This window comes from Loxodonta africana, chromosome 13 (genome assembly GCF_030014295.1).
Source record: "Loxodonta africana isolate mLoxAfr1 chromosome 13, mLoxAfr1.hap2, whole genome shotgun sequence".
Taxonomy (NCBI): Eukaryota; Metazoa; Chordata; class Mammalia; order Proboscidea; family Elephantidae; genus Loxodonta; species Loxodonta africana.
In genome coordinates this window covers 28,239,431-28,265,947 of record NC_087354.1, presented here as the reverse complement: position 1 = coordinate 28,265,947, position 26,517 = coordinate 28,239,431, and the positions used below count along the sequence as shown (strand labels likewise).

Genomic DNA, 26,517 nt, shown 5'->3' with positions numbered 1-26,517 from the left:
AATCCAGTTTTCCCTGTACAGACTCCAACACACATACTCTTGAGTTTATTCCAACAATAGAGAAGGACAAAGAAGAGAGTTCCTGATGTTATGCTGATACTTGCTTTACTTGTCTTTGGAAGTTCTCCTGTTTATATTTACAGTGCTTAAGTGCAATCTTTTTTTTTATTCTGAGGGAAAATTGTTAATTTAATGAAGGTCTCCTGCTTTCAACAAAGACACTATTATGTGAAAATAACTAATAACCTATTCGAAGCTTCCCAATAGGTATGTTTCCAAATTCTTGAGTGTAAATTAACTCACATTTTCATCTAAGAGCATGAGGAGAACAAAGCCACTTGTGCCTCACGGCTAGTTTATTGTATAATGCTTTCTGCTGGCTTTCTCCAGCAAGTCCAGAGATGCTTAATCATTGGTTCTGAACCATCTTTGATTAGTAGCAGTAACTTCTAATGCTTCAAGAGTCTCTGCCCCCAACCTCTCTTTTAATTGGTTGTTGGTCCTAAGGTATATTCAACTGCAAGACCGTGCCTTTGAAGGACCCGCTATTTAAAGGCACCTTGGGAGGACTCCCCATATTCATTTGCATATCAGACCAATGTCCTGAGTATATTTAGGAAGTCAGCAGTTCCAGATAATATTGACAACAGCCGCTTGGCCAGGGTTGACATTCCACAGCTAAGGCTTGCTAGGTACTGATGTTTACCATATATCATTTTGCTCATCTTAACTGCTTAGGTCAATGTCAAGATCAGCTAATTAATATTGGTGGTAAAGCTGACCCCATAAACACCCACATCCATGCCACTCTCCCCACCCTCGAAGAGGACATTTTAAAATAAAAATTTTAAATTCCCTCTAGAAAACACTGGGGGGTTTTTAATAGAATGCCAACAAACAATATTGTTAAGCAATTAAAAAATAATAAAACAGACCTACTTAAATAGCTGTAACCTCACAGGCTCAGAATTATGCCTGCTGCCCTGGGAACACAAACTCATGGGAACTAGCAGGAATAAACTGTTAAGCTAGAGACTAAGCATACTATAGAAATGGCCGGAGTCCCACTTCCATGCCCCTGGCGTGAAGTACATTTGAGGAGAGAAGACTTGCTTTTCCCTCTTCAGTCCCACTCTGCACTGCATGCTCAGCTCCAGGGTTGCTTCTGTGCATCTTCTATCAAGCATACAAGAAAAGCAATTTCTGTACACCTCTGATCCCTCTGTTACCATTGGTGGCTGCTGGCATTTCATATTTAAATACAGCCTCCCCCCTGTGTTGCAGGGCAGCAGGAGGGTTCCGGTTGACCTTGCATGAGGAATTTGAAGCCCCAAAGACATGAAATGACTCTTTCCGGGTTGCACACAGTTGTGTTCACTGTAATGCTGGGGTCTGAACTTGAATTAGAACTCAGGACCCTTGTGGTATCCATCTGTTGTCCTTGCCCCCCATGACAGATTTCCTCTCGTGCTATGATGGTTTGACTTTTACAAGATCTTGATTTCCATTTTAATAATCCCAGGTCTTCCCTTGACTCTGCAAAGGAATTAAATTTAAATACGTAGCCTAAATTTTATCTTGACATTTTCTTTAGAAGGCAGGAAGAAGACGGAAAAGGAAAGGAGGGGGCAGATACTCAGTCTTCCCATCACGAGAGCAAAATCCTTCTCTTTCAAGAGAAGCCTGTGTTCAGATCCTCTTGGGAAAGATGTAGGGCCAAGGGCTGCTTTGAAAGCCTCCAGGCTCTCCAGTTACCCCTGGAGACACCAGGCAAAATCTGCATCCCGTATTCCAAATCTCTATGGGGAAGGTACCAGTGTCAGCATTAAGAGATGGGGCTTAAAGATAGTCTTGTCAGTCTAATTGATCTTGAGTCATTGCCTTTCCTGTCAGAGCTGTCTGTCTCCTTACCCATAATCCTCATCACTTTGATAGCCTGTCAGGAATATGGGACTTGGCCCAGCCTTGCCTTCATCCAATAACATTATGAAATTGATACTGACACTTCCATTGGCACTAATTTCTCTAAGAGATTGGAGCCAGAGGACAAGTGGTTTAGCTTCATGGCAGTTAAGCTTTCCAAGTAGATCAAGATGGCCTAAGATTGATTGACCTGCACCCAGAGGAAGGGGCAAGGAGAAGGGAACAGAGGGAGAAGAGGGACTAGAAAATGAATGGCTGCATCATCATCATCAAGTGGTATTTATTGACTGCCCAAGAAGGACAATGTCCTATGTAGATATTCTGAAGATACATTCCAGACCCTTCCACAGACTGCTTCAAACGGAGTTTAGAAGATCAAGGTAGCATCATGTTGACTAGAGTGGTTCACTGTCATGCTGGTGATATTGCCCCCTAGAGTCTGGAGTCCAAAATAGTGGTTGATTCTAATCATGACTGTCTTCTCCACCTCCCACTCTGACACACAGGAGGCCTAAGTTACCTTTTTTAGGTGACTGTATCATTTTTCAAGGGGCTCTGGGTGGTGCGGTGGTTAAGCACTTGGCTGCTACCTGAAAGGTCAGCGGTTCGAAACCACTAGCCACGTTGCTAGAGAAAAGATATGGCAGTTGGCTTCTTAAAGATTTATAGCCTTGGAAACTCTATGGGGCAGTTCTTCTCTGTCCTTGAGGGTCACTGTGAGTTGGAATCAGCCAGATGGCAATGGATTTGGTTTTTTTATATCATTTTTCATCCAAACCAAAGGGGGCAGTATTAAGTATGCTGGAACAAAGTATGAAGAAGGACTGTCCTGGAAAATCAGGATGTATTATCACCCTCGTTTTAATAAACCAAAAACCAAACCAGTTACCATCGAGTTGATTCCGACTCATGGTACCCCACATGCGTAAGAGTAGAACTGCTCAATAGCTGTGACCGTTCAGAAGCAGACGGCCGGGTGGCCCCTCCTTTTACTAGAGCCAGCCATGTCTGAACTAAATGAGGAGACACTCCCTTTTTGGCAGGGCTTAATTTCTTATCTGAACCTCTTTTAGGTTATCAGATGCATGAGGAAACAGGCTTTTGATGAGGAAATCCCATGAAGAAGAGGGGTTTTTAATGAACTGACAAGTTTGCCATGATACTACCAGACCTGGAAGTCAGAACAGGGGTAACACCTTAATAGTGATTGCAGGAAGTCAGAACAGGGGTAACATCTTAATAGTGATTGCAGGAAGTCACGAGGAGATTGAAGGAGTTTGTACATTTCAGATTAGAGAGTTAGACCTTTAGATCTTTCCCTTTCTACCCATGCTAATCTGGCCCAGGCATCTATCACCAGAAGAGTAAATGGCTAACTTGTGACCAGTGTAATCCTCCCATCCACCTCATAGCCTCTCCTGGAATATTCTGTTTGGGTGCCAATATAGCACTTAAGTATATTATATGCGTTACCTGTGGCAATAGTTTGGTGAGGTGGAGGAGGGGGTGAAATAGTAAAGAAACTCATATCAGTAAATCTCAATCTCAGTACACATCTGTTTCGTGCGCGATAAGGTGGCGCCAGTTCACATGTGAGTTCCTATGCATTCTGGCCCAGGAGCGCACCCGTGTGAACACACACATGGGAGTTCTGGCATGTTTAGGAGGTTACGGTAGTGAGCACGCAGGGACCGATTATTCAGTAAGCGAGGTAAGCATGGTGCTTATCTTGCTTACCAGCTGATCTGTCGTGAACAGTTTCACATTTTTCACCACATCAGAGATTCCGCTTCTGGGTATGGCTGGCATCTGTCTCTCTCCCAAGCCCACAGCACCTGCCTACAGAATCAAAGCCTCTTTTCAAATTTACAATCCCGGACAGGGGCGGATGACCCAGTAAGCAAGGTAAGCACAGGCTTACTTACTAATCTGTAGTGAACGCTTTTTGATGTGGTGAAACCCATGTGAGATTTGTTCACTATAGATGAGTGAGTAAGCAAAAGTAAGCTTGTGCTTACCTTGCCCACTGGATAATCCGCCCCTGTGAGCGTGCCTGTGACATCATTGCCTTGTCCTGTGTGACCAAAGGAAATTCTCAGAGAAGATGGTGTGGTGGGTCCTGGCCTGGCCGGGGGTGGGGGGTGGGGGCGGCCGCACGTGGGCGGGGGCAGGTGTGCAAACAGGAGCAGGTACTACAGTATATAAAGCATGCCTGGTGAGGGGATAGATCCCAGAGCTGATACAGTGGTGTTTTGATTGATTTTGGTGTTGTATTCATACCGTCACGTGCTGGAAATCAATCGGCTTTCTGCACCCTCCCATCCCGCCACAGCGCGCTTGGAATGAAATGCTTAGATCATTTTTACGGCATGTTTGTGAAAGGGATGAGTTAGCCAAGAGATTAATACATGCTGCCCGGGCCCTGGCCCAACTGCTGTCCAGGTGTGTGGGCAGAAGAGGCAGTGGACAAGGTTCAAGGTGCCTGGAGGTGACAGCCTCCGGATGTGCCAGTTATGGGTAAGCAGAGGTAGGATCTGCGGGGCAGGAGGGAAGGCCAGTCATCTTCTCTGGGGTTGGGCAAGTGCTGTGGTACAGGAATGAAGGGCAGGGCAGGGGAGCTACCCAGTGGCTTGAGTGTTTGCTGGGCTGCTGATGGTGCTGGGGGTGGCCTTCCTTCCTCTCCTTGCCTGCCTGAGTGTCTTTGCTGTGCTGCCCCAGCGCTGGCACACCTATAACCTGGCCCTCATCACAGGCACCATCTCTGTTGGTTTATTTTGTGGTCACACCTGTAGGACTGGGTCCCTCTTTGGGGCCAGGGTTGTGTCTTCTTTCTCTCCCTTCCTAGTGCCTAGCTCAGGGCCAGGCCATGGGGGTATTCAGGCAGTATTTGATGAGCACATGGGACTGGATTTAGAAGGGCCAGTGTGGGATGGACTATGTTGTTTAGGTCACTTTGGAGGAGGATTCTGCTACAGTCCCAGGGAAGCTGCCCCTCTGAGATAAATGCCTGCAAAGTGAATTCACAACTTACCCCAGAGCCTGAGGCTTCTCTGCATTTATTTGTCACCATCCTAATAATGCTGTTAGATCCCTTGTGCGTGCCACTGCCATTCAGACCTGGTATTTAAGATGAGACAGATAGATGGGAGACTTGGGGAGGCAATGCTTGTCCATATGTGTGACAGCACTTGGGCAAAACCTATTTTCTAATGGCCTGCTTCATTAAAGACACTTTACTAGGAGTGCCACCAGCCATCTGTCAGTTTGTCATACTGTGGTGGCTTGTGTGCTGCTGTGATGCTAGAAGCTATGCCACTGGTATTTCAAATACCAGCAGGGTCACCCAAGGAGGACAGGTTTCAGCAGAGCTTCCTGACTAAGACAGACTAGGAAGGAAGGCCTGGCAATCTACTTCTGAAAATTTGCCAATGAAAATCGTATGGATCATAAGAGAATATCATCCTATATAGTGCTGGAAGCTGAGCCCCTAGGTTGGAAGGCACTCAGAATACACAGTGGCTGCAGCAGTGGACTCGAGCATACCAATGATTGTGAAGATGGCACGGGCCCCAGCAATGTTTCACTCTGTTGTACATGAGTTGGAGCTGACTCAAGGACAACTAACAACAGCTAGGAGTACCAAAAAATACAAAGATATATAGGATAGAGTCCTTGACCTTTACGAATTTATGATCTAGAGACTTCCAGGACCAGCTGAGGAGCTTTGATTGGAGAGATAGGCCAGTGTTGACCACAGGACAATCCAATGACGAAAGTAATCAAAACAGGTTCAAAGGTAGGAGTCAAATATAGATGCGATTTCCTCATAGTTTTCTAAGTAGCTTTGCTGATGAAAAATCATAATCCCAGCTAATGGTGTAACTTCAAATTCTGAAGCAAAATTTCATGGAGTTGCTATATGACTCACTCATGGAGCTATCCTTGCATGGGCCCAGGGGGGAGGGCTCTTGTCACAGGCCCAGAGACCCAGACACGTGGTTGTGCAATCCTGATTGGAGGCACCATTGTGCTTTAACAGAGAGCTGGGCCCAGGAGATGTGCCAGCCAAGATAAGCAGGTGCCAACACCTGGTGAAGGCAGCAGTAGGCAAGAGGCCACAGAGTCCAGGAAGTACCTGCAACAGTCCATCCCCTCTGCAAGGGCAAGGCTATGCTCCCCTAGTGCAAGGGTACAATTCAGGGCATGCACAGCCCTCAGGACAAGTGCCTTTGGGGCCTGTTAAACTCTGTGGGTGCCAACAGAGAACTCTAGATCCCAGTCTGGGGACCACAGAGAAGCCTTGACAGCCCTGCTATCTCTTCCAAGGCAATCACAAGAATCTTCTTTCGAGGATGGTTTCATTGGACGGTCACAGGGCTGACCCTGGCCTTGCACAGCCTTTTTGGAGGCATGCTTTCTCTTTGCATAATAAATCTTTCTGGATTTATTATCCACCTCTTTTCATGTGTAAGTTACTCCTTCTGAGTTTCTAGTTCAAGGGTTCACAGCCGAACTCATGAAGTGTCGAGGTGACCAAACCCACCTCCAACCAAATTCCAGAAAGTGAGTCTCCAGGGAGTTCACCAAAATGAGAAAGGACTTATTTGGTGAGGAGATCTCGCAGCTTTCAGAAATGCCACTTTGGATATCACTTCCCTGGTAGGGAGTTGATGTACATGGCCACCCTTGACTTTCCTAGAGGAGTTTGGTGTGAGCTAAAACGAGCACTGGATTGAGAATCAGAAGACTCGAGTTCAAGTCACAGCTTTCCTTGCCTGTGTGGTAGGTCACTTTAACAATTCTGTACCTCACTTTCTTCATCTGTGAAATAAGGAACATAATCTTATCTTGAATATCTTCTAGGGTTCTGTGGTGATTGAGAGAGTCCATGGATATGAAAGTACCTTGTTAACAATAATGTGTCATTCAGATCTGAGAGGTTTCTATCTACTGCGAACAGATTATGGGTTTTAATGCACTAAATCATGGGATCCCCCATGCCAAAAGGCTCAACGGCCTGTAACTCTCATTGCCCTGCCTACTTGAGACTTCCAGGGGGCCTCACACTTTCCCAGAGAGCCTTTCTAAGGAAGGGACAACGTCTTTTTGTCTGATATTAGGTGATAGGATCTGTGCCAAGCCAAGGGCAGGAGAACCTAGCCCACGTTTGTATGTCTGGGAGGAAAGGCGGCTCAGGTGAGCTGGGTATGAAGACTCAAGATTCTTAGGCCTTGGGGATGAATTTTAAGATCTCAGAATGGCCTGGCAGAAGTCATTGATGTCATGGTTTCTCTCCAACTATAAATCTAGGCCTTGTTTTGGCATCTTAGGTTTGGAGACATTGTAGTTCAGAAGTGTTTTTACTCTAGACGTCACAGATACGAAGCGATATGATTATGTACCATGAGGCAGGTAGGGGAGTGATTAAGAAAACAGACTCTGGAGTCCTCCAGCTCCAGCGAGAATCTTGGTTCTGCCACTTGCTAGTTGTGTGATCTTAGGCAGTCTGTGTAAGTGACTCTGACGACAGGACCCACCTCACTGAGCCACTGTGAGCACTGAATGAGATCTTACGTATACAGAGTCTAGCACTATGCCTGGTTGTCAATAAGTAATGCTCAGCAGACATTAGCTGTTAGATGGGTTCTCTGCTAGTGGCTGTATGACATGGTGCCATTCCACATGTACTACTTAGAAACACCATGAAAAGGTTTCCTCCAGACATACCCTAGCTAAGCCTGGAAAGCAGCATGTGAAACCCATGCAACTGTGGATGGTTTCCTCGTTGGGAAGTTCCGTATCAGACAGTGCTTGTAAGCCCCAGTTTTCTCCTGCAAAGGGTTTACTTCTCTGGCATCAGTTGGCTATATATCTTCTAACCAGTTATGTTTCATGCTAATTTAAAGAACCTCACGTTGAACCATCCAGAGGTCAACCAAGGAGTCTTAGATATTGGGTCTCCCACTTGTGAACTAAGTAAAATTGGAGGCATTTGGGCTTACTTCACCTTTGGGCTTACCTCAGAGGCTTTTGGGGCTCCTGTTCTCTTGGTCTTGGTATTGAAATCAAATAATGCCACACAGTTTAGTGAGTGCAAAAAGTGACATGAGTCAATTGGTGAAGGACATGGAGATGTCAGTGATTCAAAAAAGCAGCACCTAGTACAGTGTGATCCAAAACCATTCTTCCTTCCGTTCCTCAGATGTCCCCAGGTGGTTGAGGGAAAAGTTACGGAGGAATCTTCAGGGGAAATAAACGCCTCTATTTTGGGTAGTAACATTGGCTAGTCACAGGACAGTGGCTAGAGCTGAATTTAGAAACGTTGAGACTTTGAGCTATCTATAATCCTTTTATGGGGTTTTGGACAAAAACATCAACATTTTGTACTCTAGTTGTTTTGCATATGCAATCGGAAGATAATTACTCACTTCCTGTTTGTGCCTGGGACTTTCTGAAATACTGTTTATACAAAAAGTCTTCAGAGAAAGTGAATGACGTATGCCTTGCCTCCAGGCTGCGTGTTTCTACACTGCTAAGCCCCTTGCTCCTTGCCATTCCTCTGCCTATAACTCCAGGTCCCGCCTTTTAGCTACAACCTGATGCTTCAGGTTATGGGTCTAGAAAAAGAGGAATTGTCAAGGGTTTCATCTCTGTTGTCATTAGTTGCTGTTAAGTTGGCTGTGACTCATGGCAACTGTGTATATAACAGAATGAAAGACTGCCTGGCCCTGTACCATCTTCATGTCCTTGGTATGTTTGAGTCCATTGTTGTGGCCGTTGTGTCAAGCCATCTCATTGAGGGTTTCTCTCGTTTTTGCTGACCCTCTACTAAACATGATATCCTTTTCTAGGGTTGTGTCCAAAATAAGCAATCCAAAAGCCTCACTGTCCCGCCTTGGGGGGCGATCGTGGCTGACCCATGAAGAGCTGTGATCAGAAAAACCATGCTGGAGGATTAGGCAGCATGGTGCATGGAAAAGAGCCCAAACTCTGAAGTCAGATGGACGTGGGTCTATCCTTTCTTAACTGGGCACATCATGAAGGCTTGAGCTTCAGTTTCCTCAACTGTAACACCGGGGATTACAACATCTACCCCCAGGGTTGTCGTAATGAGTAAGTGATATAAGGGACGCCAAGTGTTCACAGCTTCTGTCCAGCCTTCCCTTTCCTTAAATGTGTATTCTTGGGCTGGTTGATCAGCAGCATCATTTTCAATCACCAAGCAATACCTCCAAGCTATGGCAGGAATGTCTCTGGTTCCTATAAAAGGCTGGGAGGAAATTCAAGCCAGAGAATCAAGCACATCTTTTGGGAAATGACTCAGGGAGAGGAGCAGAGAGGTGAGGAGGGTTTGCCTTGTTGGGCTGCCCTCAGGACCCTGTGTGCCCCTGAGGTCACCGTGGCACTGTCTGGAAGCCAGAGGAAGCGGGGAGGGGAGGGACCAGAGCAACCGGCCCGGGAACAGAGGCAGCGACTTGCCCCTAGGTTTGCTCTCGGCCACGGCCCATGTGTGTTCACTTGGCCTCTGTCCCACATCTGCCAAAAAAAATTAAGAAATTGATTTTCTTTTGTTTGCCTCCGAGGACCAGGCTCGCTGCATGAGACGGTAGATGGAATTCCTCACTGCGCATGGCTGGATTTTTAATTGTGTTTGTTGTGCTTTTACTTATTCCATCTTATGAGTTTCTGCTCTCAGATTTGTTGATGCGAAGCTCTCGCCCACCAGGGATGCGTCGATGTTTGATTTCTGTCAGTAGGAAAAGGTTGAGGTTTAAAAAAAATCATTTTCTTTAATCCAAAGGTTAGCTTGTGTGCCTCATTCGGACACATTAAAAAAGCATGAGACCCGTCCAGCCTTGTTTGCTTTTCCTGCCTGAGTCAGATGTAGGTGTGGGAAACCTCTTTTACCAATGGAGGTCACAGTCCTGCTCTTTGTGGAACCGAAGATTAAAACTCCACTTGGGGACAGAGAGTGGACAGAGGCACTTTAGGATGAATCATGTCATTGAGGACAACAAGCCCATCTCTTACATTGGACACTTTTTTGTAGAGATTGGTTGAAGATGGTATGAAGCACACGATACCTGAATGAAAAGATTAAGGAGACACTATTAAATGTGGAAATAGCTTCATTCCTGTATTTGTCAGGATCGGCTAGATTATGCTATGATAACAAACACCCCACCCCATGAATCTCAATGGCTGAGACAACAAAGCTGTCTTTCTCACTTATGCCGCAAGTCTACCAGGTGTTTGGCTGGGGCCTCTGCTCTGTGTTGGCCTCACTCAGGGTTCACTGGGGCTTTATCACCTGCTTCCATAATTTTCAAGGCAGGAAAAAGGAATGCGGCAATCACATACTGGCCCTTATAGGTTCCGTGTGGAAATGACACATATTACTTCTACTCACTTTTCATTAGCTAAAGAAAGTTCTAGGGCACCGCCAAACTCCAGGAGGTGTGGAAAACTCCAATCCAACTATGTTCCTGGAAGGAGAATGGGAAATACTTGGTGAACAGTAGTTATGACAACCACAATTCCTAAGAGGGCTTTCCGACTTGCGAGGTGAATATTCTCTCCTCCTTGGAAGGAAGTATAAGGACGAATGAAAGAATGCAGAGACGGATGGCTTCAGCCCCAGGATTTTATAATTTAGCTGTAAATATTGGCCGTCTGAGTGGACTTATATTTATGCACACACCCAGCAGGGATATGATTCTGTGATGACTGCCCAACGTTGTTTTATGTAGGTTGGTCCAAACTTGCAAATATTTGGTGATCTATCTCTAGATGCATTGGCTCAGATGTCTCACTTTTTTTTACATAGGCTCATACCAAGTTCCATCTGTTTGTAAAAAATACTTAGAGTCAGCCACACTTTTGAGAAAATGGATATTTTGGTGGGAAGAGCAAGAACTTTGGAGACCAATGGACCTGGGTTTAAATACAGGTTCCATCATTTCCTGGCTAGGTGATTTTTTTGAAAATTAGTTAAACCTACGCGAGGCTCAATTTTCTTGTCAATCAAATGGGAATAAGAGTATTTTTTAAGGATCAAATGAGATGAGAACAAAATGCTCAGCAACATAAATGGCATATAACCAGTTACCATTGAGTCAGTTCTGAATCATGGCAACCCCATGTGTGTCAGAGTAGAGCTCTGTGCCATAGGATTTTCAGTGGCTGATGTTTTGGAATTAGACTGCCATGCTTTCTTTCAACGCACTGCTGGGTAGATTCAGACCACCTATCTTTCAATTAGCAGCCCAATGTGTTAACCCTAGGCACCATGGAGGGGCTCCATCTGGCATATAGTAGGTGTTTAGTAATTGTTTATTTCTCCTCCTGTTTTTCTTTTCTTACAAACCACAGGGTCCCAGGATCATTGAGACTCTGAGTCCTTTTGGAAACTGGGAAAGAACCACTTCTACAAATTGGCAGGGCAAATGCCCTACTGTTGAGCAATGGCTGGACCTTCTTAGAGCCGAGGTCTGAGAATTGTCAATGATCTTTAGTCAGAGAGTTGGTGGAACAAAAGTAAATTTTAGTGACTGTCGTAGTTATCTAGTGCAGCTATAACAGAAATACCACAAATGGGTGGAGTTAACACACAGAAATTTATTATCTCACAGTTTAGAGGGCTAAACGTCTGAATTCAGGGTGCAGGCTCTAGGGGAAGGCTTTCTCTTTCTGTCAGCTCTGGGGCAAGGTCCTTGTCTCTTCGAGTTTCTGCTCCTGGGCGATCTTCACGTGGCTTGGCATCTCTCTTCCCCCATCTCTGCTTCTTTCACCTGCTTGTTTAATCTCTTTTTATATCGCAAAGAGTTTGACTTAAGACATATGCTACACTAATCCTGCCTCATTAACATAACAAAGATAATCAGTTCCCAAATGGGCTTATAACCACAGGCATAGAGGCTAGGATTTACAACACGTATTTTTGAGAAACACAATTCAATCCATAACAGTGACTACTACCCTTTCCCCCCAAAACAAAGGTAGGACACTGGGGAGATGATTTCAAGGAAGTCAATCCTGGGATCTGAGAGACAGAGCAAATATTTATATGTTAAGGTCTTATCAGGAGGGACCAGACCCTGAAGAAGGACATCATGCTTGATAAAGTAGAGGGTCAGCGAAAAAGAGGAAAATTCTCAAGAAGATGGATTGACACAGTGGTTGTGATAATTGACTCAGGCTTAGGAGTGATTATGGGGATGGCGCAGGACCAGGCAGTGTTTCGTTCTGTTATACATAGGGTCACTACAGGTCAGAACCGACTCGTGGGCACCTAACATCAACACTAACAAGGTCTTACTTGGGAGGCTACTGCTTGTCCCTCCATCATTGTGTGTGACATCTTCTTCCCCCTTCCCTTTTGCACTATGGACCCTGAGAAAAAGAGAGGTCACTGCTTTTTGCCTCAAGAAACATTTCCTTTTGAGTCACCAGGGGCTTCTTGCAGCCCACTTGGCCATCGCTCACATTGAGCACTCAGAGCAGGCAGGGCCAGTCCCTAGGGTTCGCATCAGAGATGTTGCTTTCTTTAGGAACCCGAGTCCCAAATTGGAATAGACCGCTTGAGAAAGTCAGGCATTCTCGATCCTATTCCCTTTTATTTCCCCTATTGAAGGAGCAAGAGGGGGAAGAGAACATTCTGGAAAGTCAGTTTGGACCATCCTGCTGGGCAAGATAATGTCGGGCCTATTGAGCTAGCCCTAAGTATGCAGTTGTTCTAGCACAGCTTGGTTGGGAGAACAAAACCCACCGCAGGTCTGAACAAAAAAATGAAGACAACAATTTGGGAAGAGAATAATGAGATCTGAGTGTCTGAACAGACCTATATTCCCTCACGGGTCTGTCTCAAAAGCTTGAACTTACCAAAAAGGCTGCAAGGATGTTTCTCTTGTTATTAGAGCTGCCTAACAAAGTAATCGCGTAATTAGGAGTGAATTAGTGAGAGGGAGAGGCCAATAGCAGGTATAAGACAGTCTGTGTGTGTGTTGCCCGCTGAGGGTACAGTGAGCTTGACTTATTCTCCTGACCTGCTTTGGAGCTTGGCAGCTTCCAGAAGATACAAGAATGCTCCCCAGACAGCTGAGGGTTTTCTTGTTTTTCCCCATTACTTGTCCTTCTTTGTTGTCTTTGTTCTCTGTGGTTGTTGTTGTTGTTGTTGTTAGGTTCAGATTCGTAGCGACCCCATGCACAACAGAACAAGCATTGCCCGGTCCTGTACCATCCTTACAATCATTGTTATGCTTGAGCCCATCGTTGCAGCCACTGTGTCATTCCACCTCGTTGAGGGTCTTCCTCTTTTCCGCTGACCCTGTACTTTGCCAAGCATGATGTCCTTCTCCAGAGACTGATCCCTCCTGACAACATGTCCAAAGTCTGTTGGTTACTAAGGTGAAAAGCAGTGCTTCTTCCTCCAGAGGAGCCCCAGCTCTGTGGGCTTTTCCCTGAGACAAGGGACCTGAGGAATGGCCAGAGTGGAAAGGGAAATTGGTTTTTAGAGTGAAATGTTGGTGCCTCTGCCAGTGGTTCTCAACTTGGGGCAGTCCCATCTCCCCCAAGGGGTGTTTGTAAATATGTGTGTGTGAGAATGGTGGCAGGGAGGACACTGGCTTTTAATGCAAAGGCTCAGGGGTGCTGAGCAGCTGCCATGTTCAGAACAGTCCTTATAAGGAAGTCTCGCCTTTCCCCAGTGCAAGTGGGAGCCCTATGGAGGAACAGGTGCCTCAGGCAGCTGGGGACGCTTCAGGGGTCTCCTCTTAAATCCTGTGTTGATGGGTCTATGGACTCTTTATTGACTTATTTTAAGGAATGTAGGGTATATTTTTCATGAGCCCGTGACCTTTCTGAAGGAGCTCCGGTGGCACAGTGGTTAAGCACTTGGCTGCTAACTGAAAGGTCGGTGGGTGGAACCCACCAGCCACTCTGTGGGAGAAAAGACCTGACAATCTGCTCCTGTAAGGATTACAGCCTTGGAAATCCTATGGTTCAGTTCTACTCTGTCATACAGGGTGGCTATGAGTCAGAATTGACTTGACAGCACACAGCAACAACAGACTGTGGAAGGGCTTTCTGGGTGGCACAAACAGTTAAGTGTTTGACTACTCACCAAAAAGGGTTGGTGGTTTGAACCCACCCAGAAGCACCTTGGAAGAAAGGCCTGGTGATCTTTCACACTCTTGAAAGTCTTGTGAAGCACAGTTCTAGTCTGCACACACGGAGTTGTCAGGAGTCAGAGTTGACTCTATGGCACCTTAAAATTTTTTTTTGATGAGTATGGTAGGTAGGAGGTGGGTAAGAGGGCCTTGGGGGTTGGACAGTGGTTTGAGAGTGCAGTGCTTTCTGATGGGGCTGTAGTTTGCTAACAGCATTAGCAGCACTGGGGGGAGGAGGAGATGATGGGTTACCTGTAAACTGTCGGAGTGAATCTAACGAGGGGACTCACTGAGGTCCCCATTATCAAGGGTCAAGAGGAGCACTTGAAGGTGGGTCTCAGGGACCTGCAATTGAAGGCAGCTCCTCATGAGGAGGATAATCTACCAGAATTGATCAATGTCCCTTCGAACAAAGCCTTTCCCCGACAGTCTGCACTTTCAGGGAGGTAGAGCTGGGTGATGGTTACAAGCACAGTCTTAGGGCCAGATGGCCTGGCTTCAATTCCAGTGTCACCACTTCTTTACTAGTTGTGTGTCCTTGGGCAGACCACTGCTCTATGCCTCAACATCCTCATCTGTAAAATGGGGAAAATAATAGTACCAACCTCACAGAGTCATCGTAAGATTAAAGAAAGTTACGTTTACAGAGATTGTATCATAGGAAGCACTCAGTAATAAAAATGATGATGATGGTGATGATGGTGATGGCGATGATGATTTCACCACCTGACTTCTGAACCCATTATAATTTGGCTTCCCTTCCATCGCTCTGTGGAAACCGTTTCCATTAAGGTTACCTCCTCATTGTCCCATAGAGTGGACTATTTTTATTCTTTACCCTACTTGGCCTCAGTATATGGTACTCTTGAATTTCTAGAAATTTTCCTCCTTTAACTTCTAAGACCATAATATCCTTTTCTGCTTCTCTTCCACTTTTCTGATCATTTCTTCTCATTCTCTTCTTTGCTCTCCTTCCCTTGCCCACATCTTAAATGCTGGGGTTCTGACCCTCAGCTTTATTCTTTTATTTTTGCAGGTTTTCCTCAGTGACCCCATTCCTTCCCATGGCTTGGGAGCCTGTGGCAGGACCCTTTTCCCCGTGACTCTTACTGCAGCCCTTTTAGATCCCAGAAGAAAGTAGAGAAGGTAGATACCATTATAAATCATAGTCTCCTAAGAACAATGGACCGCTCTCTGTCCATTGACTTTATGGCAGCAGATTCAAATGAAACCCCTTTACAAAATGTTTTAGTCCCAACTTTAAATCTCCAAATTCCCCCCATTCGGTGCCCTTCCTCCTTATCACTGTAGTAACCCACATCCCATAATGATGAGAACAGAAGGGCAGGGAGGACCTTCTATTACTTGGTCTTTCTATCTTCTTCCAGTCTGTGGTCTACAATTCTTATAAAACTGTCTATCAGGAGCCCTGGTGGTGCAGTGGTTAAGTGCTCATCTGCTAGCCGAAAGGCTGCCATCTGAACGCACCAGCAGCTCTGAGAGAGAAAGACATGGCAGTCCACTTCCTTAAAAATTTACAGCCTTGGAAACCGTATGGGGCAGTTCTACTCTGTCCTGTGGGGTTGCTAAGCCAAAAAAACCAAACCTAGTGCCGTCGAGTCGATTCCGACTCATAGCGACCCTACAGGACAGAGTAGAACTGCCCCCACAGAGCTTCCAAGGAGCGCCTGGCAGATTTGACTGACGACCCTTTGGTTAGCAGCCATAGCACTTAACCACTTTGCCACCAGGGTTTCCAGTAGGGTCACTAGGAGTCGGGATTGACTCAATGGCAATGGGTTTGGAAGTGTTCTATTATAGTTGCAGAGACAGCCTGGCATGAATCCTACTTTTATCACCTGGAGACCTCCTTCCAGCAGGCCAGACTGCCTCTTTCTGATCTGGATCCCTGACTACCTCTTTCCTGGTTTGCCCTCTTGTTTTGCTAAAGTCCCTGCCCCTGTAGCTTCCTAAGAAAGGGGGCATGTGAGGGGAATTTTTACAGGTCTGCAAATATCTTTCTTTCGTGCTTACAGGTGACTCATCTTTTTTTTTTTTTTAAGTATAGAATTCTAGGCTGAAAATTTGTCCGTCAAAGTTTTGAAGGAATTGCTTTGTACAATAACAATTCCTTTGACATTTTGTTGGGCAAATTAATCAGAAAAGCAACAGAATTCTCCATAGCAACGCTCCTGTACAAATGCTCAAGTACTACAGTAGTGTTATTATGGAGAATTGCGATGTTTTTCTGATTAATCTCCCTTTGTAAATGTGGCTTATCACTCCCTCTTGGAACCTCTTAGCATCTTCTCTTTATTCTCAGAGTTCTGATGTTTCATAATTTTGTGCCTTGATGTGTGTGAGTGTGTGTGTGTGTGTGTGTGTGTGCGCGCGCATGCTCCCACACACATGTTAATTGTACCGGGAACTGGGTAGGTAGTTTGAGGAACTTTTTCCACAAATTTTTAATTCTTTCCTGTCCTTTCTATATATTCTCTTTTCCTGGAGCTTCTTTTAATCAGTTTTGGATCTCTGCAGTGAGTCTTTAATTTTTTTATGTTTTCTTTCCTATTTACCACCTGTTTGCTTTTTATTCAACTTTTTGGAAAATTTCCTTGACTTTATCTTCTGTTTATCTTTTGACTTTTAAATTTTGATTATCCTTTTTTTTTTTTTTTTAAATATCCAAGGGCTCTTTTTACTTTCTGATTGTTCACATTTTAGCTATCTTATTGTTTCATGGATGCAGTGTCTTTGTTTATCTTCTAAGGATACTAGTAATTTCTTAAAAAGCTTTCTCCTGCTTCCTGCCTGGCCTCTGCTTCCTGCAGGTCCTTGGTTTTCTGTTAGTCTTGTACTCTGTTTTATGCTGAAAGCTTTGCCGAAGTGTCTGGTGATCTTGAGTATTCCTGCATACTTAGGGATTGAGCACGAGAAAGCTAAAAAGATCTGCCTTGTGGGCGTGGGTGAGGCTTGTCACCTGGCAGGCTTCCCTGGGGCATCATCACAGAGTGAACTTGACTTTTCATGGGGAGGTTCCCAAGTGTCAAAATTCAGAAGTCTTTTATTGAGATACTCAGTTTCTCTGGAGAAGCGTTCTCTCGTCACCTGCACGGTGGTGATGTGAGGTGAGGCTGGGCTGTGGCTGGGGTACAGTAGGCAGGATTATTTCTGGTTTCTGATGTCCTAGGAACAGGAAGAAGGGGCTTAGCTTCCTGCTTCACCCTAGCCCTCTTCTGAGCCTTTTGGGTTCTGTTTCTAGTGGAATAAATCACTAGAATCCTGTAGGATGGTGCCAGGCTACAGCCTGGGTGCCCTGTTTCCAGCCCTGAGTGTCCCCCTCAGCCTTCCCAGATATCCTGACCCTTCAAAGACTGAGCCTTTCCAGCACAATTGACTTCCCATATATGTCGCCCTGCCTTCTGGGTATGGAGTCCCTGGGTGACGCGAATGGTTAAGGCCTCAACTACTGACCAAAAGATTGGTGGTTCAAACCCAGTGAGAGGTGCCTTGGAAAACAGACCTGGCAATCTCCTTCTGAAAGGTCACGGCCATGAAAACCCCGTGGAACAATTCTACTCTGCAACACATGGGGTCGCCATGTGTTGGAATCCACTTGGCGACAACTTTTTTTTTTTTTAATTGTGTTTTAGGTGAAAGTTTACAGAGTAATTTTCCATTCAATAATCTATACACGAAGTGTTCCATGACATTGGTTGCAATCCATGCAATGTGTCAGCACTATTCCCTTTCCATCCTGAGCTCCCCGTTCCCATTCGTCCCATTTTCCCGCCTTCTCATTTTTGGTTTTGGGCAAATGTTACCCTTTTGGCCTCATATATTTGATTGTTCTTAGGAGCACTTTCCTCAGGGGTGTTATTGTTTATTGTATAACCAAAAAAAAAAAAAAAAACCCGTTGCCATCGAGTCGATTCCGACTCATAGTGACCTTATAGGACTGCCAACCTTTTGGTGAGCAGCTGTAGCTCTTAACCACTATGCCACCAGGGTTTCTGTTTATTGTATAGTCTTGTCTATTATTTTGCCAAAAAAGGGATCTCTGGGAGTGCCTTCAGATCCAAGTTAGAAGGCTGACTAAGGTTTTATGCCAGTCTGTATCAGACCAGTAAGTCTGGTCTTTTTTTTAATGAATTTGGATTTTGTTCTACATTTTTCTTCCACTCTGTTCAGGACCATCTATTGTGATCCTGGTCAGAGCTGGTCAGTAGTGGTAGCTGGGCACCATCTAGTTCTTCTGCTCTCAGGCTAGTGGAGCTGTAGTCCCTGTAGGCCATTAGTCCTTTGGACTAATTGCTTCCTTGGGTCTTTGGTTTTCTTCACTCTCCTTTGTTCCAGATGGGAAGAGACCAATAGTTGCATTTTAGATGGCCACTGGCAAGCTTTTAAGACCCCAGACGCTACTAACCAAAGTAGGATGTAGAACGATGACTTTATGAACTACGTTATGCCAATTGACCTAGATGTTCCAGGAGACTATGATCCCCAGCCCTCAACCACAGTAACTCAGTCCCTTGAAGTGTTTGATTATGTCTAAGAAGCTTCCCTGAGTGTGCTCCCTGCGTGCTCTAATGTATATATGACTCTACATGTAGTACATATGAATATGTATGTAGAATATCCACAACTTAGTCTATATATGCACATGGGTGTACTCCCATACCTATTTAGCATACATACCTGCCTATGAATCCACTCTTCAATTTTTGTTTGTTATTACTGTTGTTGCAGGGTTGTATATGTTGTAGCATTTAGTGTAGTTGCCTTTTATTGTGCCGTACGTATCTCTGTGTCTTTTTTTTGGCTTGGTCATGTTGTGCTGACTTCCTCCATATTGTGTACTGCCTTTCCCATCACCAAAGTTAACATGTGTCTACTTTCTAGTTGGTGGTTTTCCCTCTGTCCCCCTCTCATCCCTGGTAACCACCAAAAAAATGTTACTTTCTGTGGTTAAATTTTTTTTTTTTAACTTTTTATAATGGTAGTTTCATACAATATTTCTCCTTCTGTGTTTGGCTTATTTCACTCAGCATAATGTCCTCCAGATTCATCCACATTGTGAGACATTTCTCGGGTTCATCAGCATTCGTTATCATTGCATAGTATTCCATCATGTGTATGTACACAGTTTTTTATTCATTCATCCGTTGATGGGCGTCTAGGCTGTTTCCATCTTTTTGCTGTTGTGAACAATGCTGCCATGAACATGGGCGTACATATGTCTATTCTTGTCATGGCTCTTATTTCTCTAGGTTATATACCTAGGGGTTAGATTGCTGGGTAATATGGTATTTCTATTTCTAGCTTTTTAACAAAGCGCCATACCATTTTCTGTAGTGGTTGTACCATTTTACATTTCTACCAGCAGTGTATAAGAGTTCCAATCTCCCCACAGCCTTGTCAACATTAGTTGTTTTCTGATTTTTGAATCAGTGCCATTCTTGCAGGGGTGAGATCATATCTCATTTTAATTTTGATTCACATTTCTTTAATGGGAGCCCTGGTGGTGCAGTGGTTAAGTTCAATGGCTGCTAACCAAAAGGTCAAACTTTGAATCTACCAGCCACTTCTTAGAAACCCTATGGAGCAGCTCTGCTCTGTCCTACAGGGTCACTATCAGTTGGAATCGACTCAACGGCAATGGGTTTGGTTTTTTCTTTTTCTTTTTTCTTTTGGTTAATGGCTAATGATCACAAGCATGTCTTCATGTGTTTGTTAGCTTCCTGAGTGTCTTCTTTGGTGAAGTGTCTGTTGATGTCCTTTACCCAGTTTTTAATTGGATTGTTTGCCTTTTTGTTCCTGAGGTGGGCCACTCAACAACAAAAATGGTTTTTGACCATCCCAGTGGCTGTCCCTTCTTCCTCTCTATACGTCTGCTTTCCTCTTCAACTTTTCGTCTTCCAAAATGTTGTTGAAATAGCTTATTTGCTACTGTCTTCTCTTTTCTTCTTTTTCTTTTTAGCACTTTAGGGGAGAGAAGGAAGGTAAAGACCAGTGAGTGCTCAAATTTTCCTGTTTAACTGGAAGCCACTATCAGGTTTTTCAGAAAGTTTATAAGGTGTTTTAAGGAACTGGTTCCCTTTTGCAAGGCAAGCGATGACTGCACATATTTGGGCAACCACTTCTTGCGAATTTTCCACATGGTCTCCAAGCAAAGTCAGACATTTGTTGTGGATCGCATAAGCCTGTCGGTGCTGAGTGGAACCCAGGGTTCTTAGTTTGCATTTACCACTCGCCCACTTAGTTCTGCCTCATTAGTGCTTCACCTTGCTATTTGATGGGAAATAGTCCCTCCATAAACTTGAGAAAGATGTAATGGATTCCTGCAGTGGAAATATTGTTGAAGCCAAAACAGCAATTCATAGCAGGTACTTTGTCTGGGGACCATGTGTCTAGCAAAGTAGCCATTTAAAATCCCAGCTATATGAAGCCACAAACAGTCACAGCTAGTTTACTTTACAGAGGTTTTATTTGTGTGTGTGGGACGTCACACCCCCAGACAGAATCCCTGTTCTACGAAGACTGCAGCATTCATTATCTTTGCCAACTTGGATTTTGAATAACTTTATTTGCTGGGCTTCTTCTTTGGGTTAGAAAATGCAGGAGTGGTGAAGGCACATACGAGGTTCTTTGAAGCCATTGGGGAAATACGGATCTTTCAAGAGTAACAAAACTGGCCCAGCTGTTAACGGGCTAATGGTGGTGCCTCCTAATTGCAGTGCTGTCTCTTGTGGAGCCTGCTTAGGTTAGAGCCAGACTTCAATGGGGCTTATCTCTCTGTGGACAGGTGAGGGTTGGCAGCAGAGTCCAGGCAAAGCTGTGTCACTCTCATCTCAGAATCTAACAGCTTCACTGTAAAGGCTCCCAGCCTCTGAGGCCCTAATGAAAAGTTCTGGAACCTGCTCGTACATGGGAATCACATGGAGAGCTTTGACAGTCTCGATGCCCAGGCTACATCCTTAGACCAATGACATCACACCCTCTGAAGGTGGGACGCCAGTATCAGTCGTTTTTAAAGCTCCCCAGGGGAAGAAGGACAAGGGTGTGAACCACCGCTAGGTCATATATATGATTCTGTTATTGCTACAGAAGCCAAGAAACTTATTCAAAAATTTTATTACTTGGAACTAATTTGAATTTCGGGGAAAGTTAAAGTAATTCATGTCATGGTCATTTGGATTCAGTGGTATATTTTGTAGCTATTTCCATGGTGTGACGGGGTGGGTTTTTCTCTCTGTCAGGAAAGAGAGAGCCCCTGAATGATGCAACAAATTAAGCACTCGGCTACTAACTGAAAGGTTGGTAGTTTGAATCCACCCAGAGATGCCTCAGAAGAAAGCCCTGGTGATCTGCTTTCGAAAGGTCCCAGCCGTGAACACCCTGTGGTGTTCTCCTCCACACACGTGGGCTCACCATAAGCTGGAATCATCGGGTCCCAGCCATGAACACCCTGTGGAGCACAGTTCTCCTCCGCACACGTGGGGTCACCATAAGCTGGAATCATCGGCTTGATGGCAGCTGGGTTTGGTTTTTTTTTTCTCTCTCTGAATTCAGAATTCAGAGCATTCAGGGAATACTTTTCCAATGGATTTTGCTCCTGTGGACAATATGGCGGCCCTCAGGTCTGTGGGTTGGGGCCTAAACTGGCCTGATGAAGCATCACCAGGTTCTGTGTCTTCTGTGGTGTGTGCAGGTCCCGTGGCTGTCATCAGTGGCGAGGAGGACTCTGCCAGCCCGCTGCACCACATCAACCATGGCATCACCACACCCTCATCGCTGGATGCCGGGCCTGACACGGTGGTCATCGGTATGACGCGCATCCCGGTCATTGAGAACCCCCAGTACTTCCGTCAGGGACACAACTGCCACAAGCCAGACACATGTGAGTACTGGAATGGAATGTTGTCCCTTCTGGGGAGGGGAGGCAATAGACCAGGTAGTTGGGGTTCTTGAGCCTTCTGGGGTGGCCTACCACCTGTCTATCTCCCACTGTCTAATAGACCCTCCTTTTTGTCTCAAAACTGGAAGACTAGCCTGGGTGAGGAGTCTCCACTGGGGCAGAGTCAGCTGGGAAATGAGGTCTGCAGACCTGACTCCAGTTCCCTCTTTTCTTTACCCGGGATCAGTGGGACCCTGAGTACAGAGGGCTCGAGGCAGGGAGCAGCCCGGAGGCAGGAGGCCCAGCTTCATATGGAGAGGCACTACCAGTAAGAGGGGAGATACAAACAAGGCTGGTGTTCCCTGTGGATCCAGCCTGCGTAATCAGAACCTCTGCCCAAGCCTCCATGCTAGGGGAAGGGAATGAAGGGCGGTGACTACCGCTGAAATGGAAACATCTCTCTAGCTGCCCCTCCAGTGCCCCGAATTGTGCACTTTCTGAGAATCAGATCCCAACCCAGGTGCTAGGAACCCTTACCTCTCACTGCAGACGTCTCCCTTCAGATCAGAGCTCAGGGCACCTATTTCCTCCTTGTCTCTCATCGCCTCTGGGTTCTAGGCCCCCTCCTTGACTTTCTGACTGAGCTCAGCTCTATCCTCTCTCAGCCCCTGGACCCTCAGTGGCCCGGCCCTTCATCCAGCAGGTGTTGCTCTTGCTGTGTCTGCAGGTTCAGTGTAGGCCCAGCAATGCCAATGTGTGCCCCTTCCCCACCTTCTGCTCTGGCTCCCAAGACATCGTCAGCTGCTTCCAGAGAAGCCATAGAGCCCCCTGGAGAGCAGGGACACCAGGGACTCCCTTAGAGCTGGAGGGACAGCAGCCCTTGGCTAGTCTAAGATCTCTACTACAGGCAGGAATGAACACTGAGTTTCTAGAGGCTGGGGAGTCCCCGGCCCTGACCCAGCATCCCACCAAGAGGTTCTCTTCATCTCTCAGCTTGTCCCCTGGCAGGGCTAGAGGTGTGTTCTGGTCTTGCTCCTCTCCTGTGCTGAGCTCTCTGTACTTGGGCTACACCCCTTGTAGCCCACAGAACTGCTCTGCGCTCCCTGGTTCATCTCACAGCAGAGTGGGCATTTGACTGCCCCCACCGGCCCTTGCTTTAGTTTTTCTGACTCTGGTTTTCAGTGAGGAGTTTGCCATGTGGGAGGGACTGGATTTGAGTCAGCATAAGGTCATCAGTTGCCTCACAAACTTGGGTGTACTCCAGAGTCTGTCTCAGTTTCGGTCAGTTAGAGGAAGGATACCTGGTTCCAGACCAGGGCTGGGCAAGGGGGAAAGGTACCCATGTGTTCAGATAAACAGTGGGAAACGCAGTGTAAACAATGGTCCCATGCTGGCTGCTACTCATGCCTAAGATCAGGTTTGTTCCTGGACTGAGCCAGGGATAGGGGGCAGAAAAGATCTCCTATGGGGATAGCAAGGTTCTAAGCTTTGGTCTAGGGTTAATGTTGCTGAGTTTTCTAAGGAGCTGTTGATGTTTGAACAGAGGTTTAGGCATTGCTGTGTTGACTATATTCCCTTTCTTAAAAGCCCTGGTTTCCTGGTGCAGAATTGAACTCAGAGTCATATCTATGCTGGCTTGAGCTTCTGACACCAGGCTATTGACACAATGGTCAAACAGAATGGATCCAGTATGTAACCCGCGGCCGTATAGTCAATTCCGACTCATAGAGACCCTATGGGACAGAGTAGAACTACCCGACAGGGTTTCCAAGGCTGTAATCTTTATGGAAGCAGATTGTCACATCTTTCTCCTGCGGAGTGGCTGGTGGGTTCAAACTGCTGACCTTCGTTTAGCAGCCGAGTACTTAACTGCTGCTCCATATATAAGAAAGAGATTTTCTTGGGCCATGAGAATAAGTGTCCCTTCGGAGGAGTGGAGAGACCTATGGGATCTGAGTGAGTGTCTTTTGCTGTCAGGACAAGCAGGGGCACACACCACGGAGCTGTGGCTCTAGGACCACCATGTGGAAGAAGAGCCTACCTTCTACAAACCCTTTGAGTTCATAATAGAAACTAGTCCTTCTACAAGTCCAGGCAGTAATTCTGTGCGAACAAGGAGGGGGTCGGTGAAGATGATGGGGAAGGAGATTTATGGCCAAAGAAATTATTGAAGTAGTGGGGGCAACATGAGATGACTCCAGATTTTCAACACACTCTGATATTAAAAAAAAGGTTCTTTTTCAGGGAAGTGGTGCATTTGGTCCTATCACTAGGCAGCGGATGGCTCCTGATTGTTTTCAGAAAACATATTTAGCAGGACAAACAGCGTGCAGGAGCCCTGTAACCAGATTTGGCTAATCCTTCTTTACTAATCCGTGGCCGACTCACCCTGACGACAAACAGGAGCACCACCCACTCCTAGGCAGAGATTTACCGGCCAAGACGGCAGCTAAGGCTCTGATAAGAAAGGCTTAATCGGTCTGGGAAACTGACTCAAGATGCAACCGGGTGATGAGGCACTGTCACAGACAACTAAAACCACATGCGTCTTGACAGATAAATATGCGGAGAACGTTGATGGTGCTGCCAACAAGGCCGGGGTCACTACTTTGAGGGGATGGCAAGAAACGGGGATGAAGAGAGGAGAAATGTTCGTGTTGTGGATCTCCCAGCGGCTCTCCCCGTAGGACGCTCTTCCTCCTCTCATTTTAGAATGTGCGATGTGGGAAGACATAGCAGGAACGCCTTGCTCCCTGACTTCAGACATCATTTCCCCACCTCCTTCCCGAAGCCCCACAGTGATGGATTTAGCACAAAAGTGCCTTTCTCTCTATCCACATGTTTATCATTAACGGTGGGTCCTTTCTGACCAGAATGATTACAATGGGGCTCCTCTCCTTGCCTTCTTGCTTTCTATCTGTCTTCAATCTGGTCCATGGCATTTTTCATCATGTATCAGGGCTGCAAGAATATTTTGAGATCACTCAGTACAGTCCCTTATCAGATGCTGGCCTCCCCTCCCCGACATTCCCAACAAGTACTCTGCACTTGGCTTTGTCTGCATTCGGAATATTCAGCCTTGCCAGGGCTTCTGGAAGAGCTGACTAAAGATGCTTCTACTTGGCAGTGGATATGGAATTGGAAGCCTAACAAGGCCCTCCTCGGTATTTCTTTAGAACCCCCAATTCTCAACAGTATTAGGAAATGGATACAGTTATCACTGTCATAAAACTGAGGGCCTTAGACTTTGGGCTCAGTTCTAAGGAATGAGACATCAAGGGCCCAGTCCAGGTGAGTCACTGGGGAGAAGTTAAAAGGTATTTGTAGCAATGAGGGGACCTCGGTTACCTTTGTCACCTGTATGGCAGCGTAGAGCTTCAGTAAAGTTATTCCTGTGGCTGGGCTGGACTGCTTGCTGCTGTCTTAGGAGTCTCTCTTTTCTCTTTCTCACAGGGCTCAATTGGAAGGCTCTTCTGCTCTCTTGAGGGCTCAGGGATTTTCTGTTCATCTTCTTTTCCAAAACTGATTCTCAAAAGACAACTTTGCTCTTGGTTGAGAGGTGGAGGCCATCTGGGGGAAGTAAACTTCCCTTTCCTCCCTCCCCAAGTCAGGGTATTGGCCTTTGTTCACAGGTCATCTGTGTCTCTGAGGAACCATTGTTCCCACTTCCCAGATCAACCCCTCCCAGCCTCTTTTGTCTCTCTGCTCATGGGTGTGCAAACAGGATAGTGTCCCCTCTCCCGGTCAGCTGGTCTTTTCCTCTCACGTCCTCCTCGACCTCTTGATGTTCCCTATCCTGCAGCTCCATTTCCATGCCCATTTCCCCAGAAACCCCTGAGTTCTCTGTCCGTGATCACTTCATGGAACTGACCATGTTCTCTTGAGTCTCCTTTTCTTCCTTAGCATCAGAGTCACTTGCTCTGTGGTGATTTTTCACCCTTTCATCTAGTCAATGAATTGAGGCCTTGTGTCAGGCATTTTTTTCGGCTCTAGAAACCTCGATGGACAAGAAACACACTGCTCCTCCCCTTCAAGGTATGTCGCTGCCCAGAACTGGTTCCCAGGGTGCAGGATTGTGCTCTTTACTCCATCGGGATAACTCCTGGAGCCTTCTGCTTCCAACTCTTAACTTTCTCTTGATGCCTCATCAGTATTTTCCCTTAGTCTCTTCTTTCCTATCTCCAACCCCACACCTCCAACTGGAATCTTAGTACGATTTCCGTTTTAAATGCCCATCTCCCCTCCCCACTTCCATACCCTTTTCTTCCTCTCTACATCCTATTCTTCTTTTAATGCCTGGTTCCTTTCCAAACTCCTGTGCATTCTTCCTAGGTCCAGGCTACCTCAAGGTGATCTTTCCCTCCTTGGAACTCATGGTTTGTAGTAGATGCCACACCTTGGGCTTGAGTGACTTTAAGTTGAATCCTAGGTCATCTTGTCACTTCTCAAATATGTGTGCCCAGTTTCCAAGATTTGACTTGGAGTTTTTTCTAAGAAGTAGCTTTGATGTGTCATAATCCTTTATCTTCT

At 45.9% G+C, this 26,517-nt stretch overlaps 1 protein-coding gene across 6 annotated transcripts in view; it reads left to right on the top strand.

The window, feature by feature from the left end:
• The window catches only part of NTRK3 (neurotrophic receptor tyrosine kinase 3), a 474,569-nt gene that overhangs the window by 270,296 nt on the left and 177,756 nt on the right, over nt 1-26,517 (top strand). For all 6 annotated transcript variants that reach the window (XM_064267105.1, XM_003413897.4, XM_003413898.3 and 3 more), the window contains one exon: nt 21,802-21,990. In XM_064267105.1, coding sequence (XP_064123175.1) covers nt 21,802-21,990 — 189 coding nt within the window. The remainder of the gene's footprint in view (nt 1-21,801; nt 21,991-26,517) is intronic.